Source organism: Salvia hispanica, chromosome 1 (genome assembly GCF_029641045.1).
Source record: "Salvia hispanica isolate PSC_SH4W2 chromosome 1, Shi_PSC_v1, whole genome shotgun sequence".
In the NCBI taxonomy this organism is placed as follows: Eukaryota; Viridiplantae; Streptophyta; class Magnoliopsida; order Lamiales; family Lamiaceae; genus Salvia; species Salvia hispanica.
Genome location: NC_142692.1, coordinates 2555481 through 2566971, shown reverse-complemented (window position 1 = coordinate 2566971; position 11491 = coordinate 2555481). Strand labels below are relative to the sequence as shown.

Sequence of the window (11491 nt, the reverse complement as noted above, 5' to 3'; positions counted from 1 at the left end):
TTTAGTTTAAGTATATTATACAGTTCACAGTTTACACATTTGATCGATTATGACTCTACATTTTGTATATTTAATTAAGTGTAAGCTTTAATCCACGTCCATTTTTTCACATTTCCCCATCATTAAGTCAATTACCCAATCATTAGACTTTAGATTTAACCTTTTTCGCACATTAGACAAAATGAAATACTTCCTCCGTCCTATAAAAATAGATCATATTTCTTTTTTTATCTGTCCTATAAAAATAGTCTATATCTATTTATTATAAACTTTTTTTCTTCTTTTCTTTTACTTTATCATTTATGGTCTCCCACCCCACTACATAATTTAACAACTTTTCTTCCTTCTCTTTTATTTTATTAATTACATATTAAAACTAGTGTCAACTCTAAATGATCTATTTCTATGAGACGGAGGGAGTATATTGTTCTAATTAACGTCATTTGCATAATTCAAAGTCAATGTATACGGTTGTCTCGTCTCCACCTAAATTTCAATGAATCATGAATGAAAGTATGAGATTCTACTAGTCCACAAAATCTAAATTCAAACAACTAACGAAATTAATTATAAATATAAATTTTCAACTATGAACATGAATCCCACATCTTTATCCTCTTACCACAAGCATGGCAAACTTGATGACATTTCTTCCTCTATCACTCTTCCTCTTCCTCACCCTTCTTCCACCTACAACATGTTCCACCAACCAAACAGACCAACTCTCACTACTAGCCATCAAATCCAGCCTCCAAGATCCACGAGGAGCTCTCTCTTCATGGAACCAAACACTCCCCTTCTGCAGCTGGAGAGGCATCCAATGCCGCGACAACAGAGTCGTCGCCATAACCTTGCCCTCTCTAGGCCTCGTCGGAAGCCTCTCCCCGCACATAGGTAACCTCTCTCTTCTCACCAATATCACCCTCAGAGATAACTCTTTCCGCGGCCCAATCCCCCCACAAATCACTCTCTTAACCAACCTTCAGCTTCTTGATATAAGAAACAACTCCTTCATAGGTGAAATACCAAAAAATATCTACAACTGCACCAGTCTCGTGCGGCTTGATTTCACATTGAATTCTCTTTCCGGAGCCATACCTAATGAACTCGGCTTCTTGCCAAAACTCGAAATAATATCCTTTTCAAGAAACCACTTTTCCGGGCTTATCCCTTCCTCCATTGGTAACATAACTACCCTCCAAAGGCTGTCTTTAGGATCATGCAATTTCTCCGGGGAGATTCCCGAGTCACTCGGCCGCCTCCCCGGCCTTGAATTTCTTCAATTGAGTGAAAATAACCTCACTGGTAGCATTCCTCATGCTCTGTTTAACATATCTAGTATTATATATTTTGATGTCTCTGTTAATAGTCTTGAAGGAGTTATTCCTAGTATTGATGTCACACTTCCTAACATTGCTGTTTTACTTCTTGAGGGAAACTTATTTAGTGGGCCCATCCCTAGTTTCATTTCTAATGCTTCCCTGATTGAGTGGATTGTGTTGTCCACTAATCAATTCACTGGACCCATACCAAACCTTGAGAGGCTTCCCTTAATTCAAGATTTCTTTTTACATTCAAACTTGATTGAAGATGACATGAGCTTCATTTCATCACTGACAAATTCAACCAAGTTAGAGCGTTTCGATGTTAGTGAGAACATGTTGAGTGGTTCTTTGCCGGAATCCTTAGCCAATTTGTCTGTTCTTGTGAATATGTTTGACATACACAAGAATCAGATACATGGAAGCATTCCTTTAGGAATTGGAAATCTTGTCAATCTTGATGTGGTTGATCTGTCTAACAATCTTCTCGATGGCCAAATTCCCGTGTCAATGTCAAAGCTCTCGAAGTTGCATAACCTTTTTATGGGAAGGAATGGATTTCGAGGCGAACTGCCATCGTTGTTTGGAAACATGACTCTTTTGAGTCGAATCCAGCTGAATGGGAATGAGCTTTCTGGAAATGTGCCTTCTAGTCTTGGCAGCTTCTCCAGCTTGCTAGAGTTAGACCTCTCGGGAAACAAGTTCACTGGTTTGATCCCTCGAGAAATCATGAGACTTTCGTCTCTTTCCATTGTGCTTAATCTTTCTCACAATGCGCTTGAGGGCTCTATTCCAAGTGAAGTTGGCTCTTTGAGAAATCTCGCGGCTTTGGACTTGTCTAGCAATAGACTGTCGGGAGTGATTCCCACCTCTTTGAGTAGTTGCGTTAGCTTGCAACGCCTCTACCTCGATGAGAATCTTCTTCAAGGTGAGATTCCTGCAGGAATGAGTTCTTTGATGGGCTTGCTAGAGTTGGATCTTTCGCGGAACAATCTGTCTGGATCAATTCCCTCGTTTTTGGAGAATTTGAAGCTTGAGAAGCTCAACTTGTCCTTCAATAGGCTACAAGGAGAAGTTCCATCAAGAGGAGTTTTTACGAACTTAAGTTCAATTTCTCTTGATGGAAACCAAGGTTTTTGTGGCGGAATTGAAGAGTTGAAGTTCCCTCCTTGCAAAGGAGTGGAATCTTCCAAGGCAAAATTGTCTACTTTGTGGAAGATCTTGATTCCAATAGTGGTTATTGGAGGATTGTGCATTGTGATTGTAGTATTTCTCAAGTGCAAGAAAACAAAAGAAAATCCTCGTCCCGTTGGTTCATCGGAGGATGCTATTGGTGGCCAGTTATTGAGACTTTCTTATGCAGATCTCCTCAAAGCAACAAATGGATTCTCTGAGAGTAACATGGTTGGTTCTGGGAAATTCGGGTCGGTTTACAAAGCTGTTCTCGATGATGAGAAAGGCATAGTTGTAGCAGTCAAAGTGCTTAATCTTGATGTCAGAGGGGCCTCAAAGACATTCATGGCAGAGTGCAGAGCATTGGGAGGCATAAGGCATAGGAATTTGGTGAAACTTGTAAGTGTATGTGATGGTGTAGACTTCAAAGGCAATGATTTCAAAGCATTGGTGTATGAATTCAAAGTCAACGGGAGTCTAGACAAATGGCTTCACAACAATAAGGAAGAAAGTGGTGAAGATTTGAAGAGTCTTAGCATAATACAGAGGCTTAACATTGCCTTAGATATTGCTCATGGGATTAAATACCTTCACTTTGGTAGTGGCTCGTCTATTATCCATGGTGATTTGAAGCCGAGCAACATTCTCTTAGATCATGACATGGTTGCTTGTGTTGGGGATTTCGGATTAGCTAAGATTGCCTCAAACATACTTTCTTCGACGTATGAAAGCAACACGAGTTCCTTTGGGATCAAGGGTACCTTAGGCTATGTCCCTCCAGGTATATTCTTGAATGATATATTCGAATTTACTAAATGATGACTTTTTAGCTTGGATCTAACTCTTTTTCTTATAATTTTTGTGCAGAATATGGCACGTTTGGCTCGATTTCTATGCAAGGGGATGTGTATAGTTTCGGGATCATCCTTCTAGAGATGTTCACAAATAAAAGACCAACAAATGATTTGTTTGGTGGTGAGGTAAATCTCCACAAATATGTGAGCTCTGCTTTATCACATGGGTTAATGGATATAATTGATCCACAATTAGAGATAGGAGGTTTGAAGATGGAGTTTATTGGTAGGATTTTGAGTATTGGAGTGTCATGCTCAAAGGAGAATCCAATAGATAGAATGCCAATTACTCTTGTTGAAAACGAGTTGGCTGACATTCTAGCTCAACTACAACCTTTTTCTTTGGATGTGTGTGAACTAAATTAGCTAGTAGTTTTCTTTTTTAAGCCTTATTTGTATCTATGTTTATATTGACTCCTTTTATTTTGTAGTGATTTTGAGTAGAACATTCGTATATTGATCTTGCAGTTATTGTTTCGAGATTTATGTGTACTAACTACTAAGGGTTTGGATCCCCTGTTATATTTTGTTGTGCTTGAAGCACAGCAGGAGCTGCTCTTGCACACAATCGTTTTTTAAAACAAAAAAAATTTACTATTTTAAATAATATTTTAATATTATAATTTATTATTAAATATAATGTTGTGTGTAATAGCAGCCCCTGCTATGCCTGGAGCCACAACAGGGGATCCAAATCCCAAATCCGTATTACTGATGCTCTTAATTTTTTGTCTAGAGGTTTAGTACCAAAAAAAAAAACGTTCATATAGATTGGAATAATCCTTCTTTGCTGAGATTGGTTCCTTTGCACATTAATTTGTATTGGTCCACTTTCATTTCTGACTTATATTAATATATCAAATTAATCGTATTTGGAGCACTTGTTCAAGAGTATTTTATTTAAATCCCTTCGTATTATCGTCACAAACATTGAACGATTTTAGTTAAGTGTTTTTTGACATTTTAAACTTAACAAGTACGGTGTACCGGGACACTATTTAGTAACAGTCCAAATTAAAATTAATGACTAATTTGGTGATGTTTTAAACACTTTAAAATTCGGGGCTTCTATCACATTTTTCAGGAATAAAAATTCTGTGATCCATATTGTCCATAGGGTGTTTAACCAAATCATAACTGTATAAACCACTTATCTCCTCAATTTCTCTCTCTCTCTGTAATTGTAATTACTTGAAGACAATACTAGACATTATGTCCGTACCATTCAATTTTTACTCTTTTTTTATTTGGAGTCACATGCACCTTTGCTGGTTGCATCCATGGGTGATGGATATTGATGCACGTTTTGAGTGCCCAAATTGGCGTTGTGGTATATTCAGCCCACAAAGTCCATTTATTTCTAAAGGAACGATTTTTTTTTTTTTGAATAAATTAGTTGTTTTACGATTGGCCCGAATCAAATATAGCCCAAGATTGATTAATTTTGGAATTGCCTGAAAATTGATTGAATTTTCCTGATTAATCGTAAAGTTTCTCATTATTTTCTTGTTGGGTAAGACCATCTCCAACCGTACTCCATAAATGAGTTTTGAGGTAGAAATCTTCTCCAACCATCCACCAAACTCAAACCCATTTTTAGTGTTTTTTTTGAAACAACACCAAATATGGTGTTACTGCAAATATTCTGTGAGACAAAAACCAAAAATGGTGTAAATTTTGTGTAAATAGTTGGAGTAAAACTACTTTTTGGTGTAACGTATACTCAAAAATGAGTTTGAGTTTGGTGTAGATGGTTGGAGTAGACCTGCCCAAGGTTTACCGAATCGACGGTTAAAACCGAAACCGTAACCGCCGGTTACGGTCTCGAACCGAAACCGTGAGAATTTACCCGAACCGAAACCGTTGATTTTTGAACCATGGTTCGGTTCAAGTTCAAAATTTTACAAACTGAAACCGTGCCGGAACCGCAAAAAATCGGCGGTTCGGAACTGTGAAAAACGTTCGAAAAACTGCCGGTTCGGAACCGTAACCGCGAAACACCCTCGCGGTTCAGTTCCGGTTTAATAATTTCTAAAATCGGAACCGGCGATTCCGTACCGTAACCGCCGGTCCTGAACCTTGGGCACCGCTAGGTTGGAGATGGTCTAAACAAATTTCTTGCATGAAAATCGAAGAAAATAATTAACGTAAAGTGGAGTAGTACTAATTATCAAATCTTTACCCTCACAATGGAATTTATAGATTATTCTGTAAGTTTATGTTGGAACATTACTTATTTATGTATCTAAGAGTACAAAGTTAAATATTTTAATTTGAGAAAAAGCGATCATTTTTTTATTACAAGAATATAGTTATCAAGAAAAATCATAAGTTCAATATATTATATGCACTACCTGATGGGTTAGCCCAAAAGATAATCCATGTGAGTTCAATATTTTATAATCATTATGGCCATATAGGCTAGCCCAAAACAAAATGGGGAGTCTCATCTCTTTTTATTTTAATTCTTTCTTAATTCTTATAATTTGCAAGTGAATTTTTATTTATCCATCCTGATTAAATTAATATGAGAATAATTTAAAAATACGATGTTCATAGATATGTTCATTTAAAATTAAAAATTACATTTGCAAAAATTTGAAAATTGCACAAAATATTTGAATCATCTTATTTATACAATATATATTGTTCACATATAAAAACCACAGATTAATGGAGACGTATATAAACTCATCACTCAAATTTCATAACACGCGTATGGAAATTTCTCGCTAACTACTCCCATCGTTTTCTCATTAAGAACTCTTTAATGTCCTCCAAGAAAATCAATTGTTTGAAAAGTTATACCCTCTTTATTTCCTAAAACAGGAACTTTGAAAAGTTATACTCCCTTTATTTCCTTAAACAGGAACTTTGAAACAACCCAAATTTTAATATAAAATTAGTAAAAATTATTCCATTCGTCTCACGTTATTTTAGGCATTTTTTTCGGCACGAAATTTTAGAAAATTGTGTTTAATTAGTTAAATAACGTAAAATAAAGTAGAAGAGAGAATAAAGTAAGAGAGACGAGAGAAAAGTAAAAGAAATAGAAATAACTCAAGTAACTTGGGGCAACTCAAAAAGGAATACGACACTTGAGAAGGAAGGAGTAAGAAAAAGAAAAAAATTACTTCCTCCATTTCTTCGTAGTTGAGGCGGAACTTTTCGGCACGGAGTTTTAAAAATGAATGTTAGGTGTGTTAAATAAATAGATAAAAAAGTAAGAGAGAGGAAAGGTAGAGAGAATAAAGTATAAAGTGAATAAAGTAAGAGAAAGTAAAGTAAGAGAGAGAAAAAAGTTACCATATAAGGAAACGACTTAACTATGAAGAAACTTTCCGAAATAATAAAATGACTCAACTATAAAGAAACGGAAGGAGTAAAATAGAGTAAGAAAACTGGGGAGAAAAAAAAAGTGAAATTAGTGTAAGTGATTCGTAGAGTCTATTTCTTAAAATAAAACTTTTTTCTTTTAGGAAACAGACTAAAATAAAAGAATTACTACTGTTTTTAGGACTTTGGCCGGATCCACACATAGTCTGCTAAAGTCCTACACAGTTGCTTCTTGAATTTTAATTAGTTGCTTCTTGAATTTTTACAAGTGGTCTAATTATATAAATCCCCAATACATTGCTTTAGGTTTTCTACAAATTCACAAATGGTTTCCAAAAGGGTCAAAACTATGGCCCTTTTCTTAGTTATGGCTCTTCTCATTTCCTCACAAGTTGCAGACGCTCGACAACTCAATCGATTTTCACGTAAGCACTTCTTTTCTTTGAATCAAAATTTCTGAGGTAATTCTTTGAAGTAGTGATAGGATTCAAATTTTGAAAGAATGATTATTAATTAATTACATGATTTAATTCAGATAAAGAAGGTGAGAAGATGATCAGAAGTTATGCACGTACTGGATTCGAGTGCCCGAGAGGATGTTGTTATCCTCCCCCTGGCCGCCAACGAGCCGGAGATTGCCAATGCTGCTGATAGCCCAACACTCACGTTGCCAACCAACCTATTCTGTTAATTTTATGTAATTTTATGCTGCTAAATTAAATAAATATAATAAAGGAAAATAAAGTTCGAATATTTCTAAACGTTGGATTTATGATTCACAATTGCCCGAAAATCTCCTGACTAATTATTTTTAATTTGAGATTTTAAGATTTTAATGTTTGCAAAATAATTTTAATATTCTCAAACCCCTAATAAAAAATCCCTTAAACGTTGCTGTTAAATATTTATCAGAACTTTACCTCTAGCGATGTAAATATATATGTAAAGTTATATATTAAACGATATTAATTTATGCAATTCGAAGTTAAAAGTCTTCATTTGAGACGACACGATATAAACTTTTTAATGTTTATAAACATTTTCACAATGATTGAAATTGAAACTAATTAGAAAAATCAATTAATTATGTGAAAACAAAAACCGCTGTTTTTTCACAAACGATGTCATTATGTTTTTAATATTAATTAAAATATATCAATATATTTAAACTGACATGATTTTATTGTCATAGTATATTTGATTTTGACATAATTATTTTGATTTAACCACTATGGAACAATTACAAAAGTTGAAAATGTGTGATTTTATATTTTAGTTTTGGTTAAGATCAAATCATACCTCATTTCATTATGTTTTTTTCATTAGTTCGTCCATCAAAATTACTTTTTATCTATTTAGGTAAATTTCTCTGTAATAAAGTAATTTTATTTTTCTATTTACTAGATTTTAAACATTTTTTCTCTTAATTATCCCTCAATTTCTAATTTTGCATTAAAATCTTTTACGTTCAATTTTAATACTATTTTCCATCTATGAAGATGGAAATGTTAGATTTTATTGAAACCATTTTGACCTACCAGACGCAGCAACCCAATGAATTGAGGGATTATGGTTAAAATCAACTCATTTTAGCCTAAAGTAAAGAAAGCTCGACTAACTCGACCGAATAGATTGAAATCGAGAAACATGATCCGAGTGATATTCTTGATCATAAGGGCCTCCGCAATGGGGCGGACGATGTGACGGACGATGTCGTCCGTCGCATCGTCCGCCACTGTGGACGAGGCGGACGATGGGTCACGGACGATGCGACGCGGTTTAGTTTTTTTTTTTTTTTAATTTTATTAAATTTTCAAAACCTATATGTATCAAATTCACTTCATTCACACTTCATTTTTCTCACTTCACTACCATCAAATTCACTACATTTTCAAGCAAAATGGATCCGGAGATTATCCGAATAGTCCGATGTTCGGTGGTGCACGATGGCCGGGTACAGAACCCGACGAATACCGGTCATTCGACACCAACGCCGAGTACGATCCCGACTTTTCCACCGACTCATACGGGCTGTCCGATTTGGAGCCGTCTCCACACCGCCCCTCCGCCGCCGCCTCACCTCGCGACCGGCCCGCCGCCGCCGCCACTTCCGGGTCCGCCACCAAGAAGAAGCGGACAAAGACACGAGCCCAGAAGTTGCCTACAACGGAGGTGTGTGAAGAGTTCGCCCCGGGCAGGACGAACTACTCCGACCCCGAATCCATCGTCTTGACGAGATGTTGGATTGATGTTTCGGAGGATCCGGTGTACGCCAACAACCAGAGGGTGACTGCATATTGGGAGCGCATCGACGAGAAATACAATGAGGCCAAGCCGGCGAACGCGTACAAGCGCCACAGGGAGCAGCTCCGCAAGCACTGGGATCAAATAAAGAAGCAGGTAAATTTGTTCGCGTCGGAGTACGAGAAGTGCGAGAGGGAGCAGGCCAGTGGCGAGAGTCTCGCGGATGTGCGGGACAAAGCGATGCAGTCGTACATTTCATTGTACGGCGATTTCAAGCACTACCAGTCCTGGGCGCTCTTGAGGGACAAGTAAAAGTTCATTGGTGGTGTGATTCCCCAATCGACGGCGACGAGGAGAAGGGCGTCGAAGCGCACCTTCAATGATTATACAAGTAGCGACAGCGGCGCGTCTCCGATGGACCTCAACAGTCCGGTGTTCGAGGATGAGAGTTCCGGCACACCGATGTCCTCCCGGCGTCAAGGCTGCCAAGGGCAAGGGCAAGGCCACATCCTCCTCCGTCGCGCCGCCTGAGCAAGCCCCGTCGCCGACCCCGAGTTCAACGCCGTCTGCGACTTCGACCGCGGCCCATGCGTACGCGGATTTGGCGGCCTCCTCCGACTACCGGACGTTGTTGGACGCGCACAACACCCTCATGCAGGCGACCAACCCGGCTCAAATCGAGGGCATCCAGCGGATGATCGATGGCCTCAGCCGCAAGTTGGGACTTCTTTAGACTAGCCTCCTTTTTTTGTATTTTCAGTTTTTTTTTATTTCTTATTTTGTAACTTTTTTTTTTAATTAAGTAAAATTAGAATTTCTAAAAATTGTGTTGTTTTTATTTGTTTAATATTTTTATTTACATTTGCAAACATAATAAAAATATAAATACAAAATAGTGAAATGCTTAGGGCGTCGCTTAGGGCGGGCTATAGTCCGCCCACTGCAGGTGGAATAGGAGGAGGATGAAATGCTGACTTGGCGATGCATAGGGCGTCGCTTAGGACGTCCCATTGTGGATGCCCCAAGTACAACATTATTATAGTAGACGAAGAGCTTATACCTAATGTATTTAATATTAAATGATACATTTCGTTTGAACACGAAATTTAACAAGTTAATTGGATAGATAATAAGTATGAAAGTATATAAAGTAAGAGAATAAAATATTAGAGATAATGGAATGTGATTCGTACTTCTATTCTATTCATTAATTTGTGTAGTACAATAAAGTGAAGTGGAAAACTAGATAAAAATGTAAAGAAAATGCAAATTAATTCATATCTTTATTTTATTAATACCTTTATTCTATTCCGTCATATAAAGAGATAGAGGTATTGTTTTATATTTTTTTGCTAGAAAAAAATTTACTCATTTAAAGAAGCAACCGTCTATCGGTAAACAAATTGAAGTCAAATGACTATTACTATTGTGATGCATTTTTATAAAATTTATGTTTATTAATTTACCAATGAAAAATGACTTTGACTACTTCTTCAAAAATGACTTTGACTACTTCTTGGTTAATAATTAATGGGGAATGGTAGAAATTCATCATCTAGTTTCCCACAAAGTACTCCCCATCTTTTTCTAATCAAAATTTATACTTAAATATGAATACGTTAAGTTACCCCATTCAAAACTAAAATTTGCTTCTCTCAGTCATAAGATAATAATCAACCCCTATCATCAATTATTAATACTCCAATAAGGTACTTATTCCTTAGGATTTCTACAAATCCACAAATGGTTTCCAAAAGAGTCGAAACTATTGCTCTTTTCTTAGTTATGGCTCTTCTCATTTCTTCACAAGTTGCAGACGCTCGACAACTCCATCCATTTCCATGTAAGCACTTCTTTTTCTTTGAAGTATTAATCAAAATTTCTCAGGTAATTCTTTGAACTAGATTGGTGGAACTTGAAGGAATAGATAGGATTCAAACTTAAATTACTTTGAAGGATGGTTATTATGATTTTATTCAGATAAAGAAGGTGAGAAGATGATCAGAAGTTATGCACGTATGGAGTCACATAAGTGCCCCAGAGGATGTTGTTCTCCTCGCGATGTCCAGCAACAACGAGCCGGAGATTGCCATTGCTGCCGTTAGCTCATCACTCACGTTACATTTTCTGTTTTATGTAATTTTATACTGTTAAAATAAATAAATATAATAAAGGAAAATAAAGTTCGAATATTTCTAAACGTTGGGTTTATGATTTACAATTACTGAAAGTTTTCTTATTATTTTTTTGTCAAACATATTGACTCCATATTTAATTTGATTAAGATTTTAATGTTTGCAAAATAATTTTAATATTCTCAAACACCTAATAAAAAATCCCTTTACATTAAACTGTAGAAATATTGTAACACTCCGGAAAATATAGTATTTAAAATACTATATAGTAAGAAAATTTTGTCAACTTAGAACCAAAGTATAATTTTTTTTGGTTAAGTTCTATGCATTTAGAGACATCTCATTCATAAGAAAAGTCATGACCTTAGTTGAGGATCTTTGTTGGAAGGTAGAATTTAGATTTAAGGAAGAATTGTTGGGATTGACT

The 11491-nt window shown here is 36.4% G+C and overlaps 1 protein-coding gene and 2 long non-coding RNA genes across 3 annotated transcripts; all 3 read left to right on the top strand.

Annotated features, from left to right (window-relative positions):
* The first annotated feature begins 591 nt into the window (after positions 1–591).
* LOC125218944 (uncharacterized) lies at positions 592–3805 on the top strand. The gene is made up of 2 exons (XM_048120759.2): positions 592–3276; positions 3363–3805. The coding sequence occupies exons 1-2, from the start codon at positions 630–632 to the stop codon at positions 3713–3715; spliced, it is 3000 nt and encodes a 999-aa protein (XP_047976716.2). The 5' UTR covers positions 592–629; the 3' UTR covers positions 3716–3805.
* A 3207-nt stretch (positions 3806–7012) lies between these two features.
* Positions 7013–7446, top strand: LOC148933072 (uncharacterized). The gene is made up of 2 exons (XR_016136113.1): positions 7013–7110; positions 7221–7446. It is a non-coding gene; the product is annotated as an uncharacterized LOC148933072 (long non-coding RNA).
* A 3113-nt stretch (positions 7447–10559) lies between these two features.
* Positions 10560–11129, top strand: LOC148933071 (uncharacterized). The gene is made up of 2 exons (XR_016135561.1): positions 10560–10772; positions 10910–11129. It is a non-coding gene; the product is annotated as an uncharacterized LOC148933071 (long non-coding RNA).
* Positions 11130–11491: the final 362 nt, after the last annotated feature.

Excerpts from the sequence above, each read along its gene's own strand:
- LOC125218944 (XM_048120759.2), top strand. The coding sequence starts at position 630 with ATGGCAAACTTGATGACATTTCTTCCTCTATCACTCTTCCTCTTCCTC. Across the intron at positions 3,277-3,362 it reads CTTAGGCTATGTCCCTCCAG|AATATGGCACGTTTGGCTCG; the intron begins GTATATTCTTGA and ends ATTTTTGTGCAG.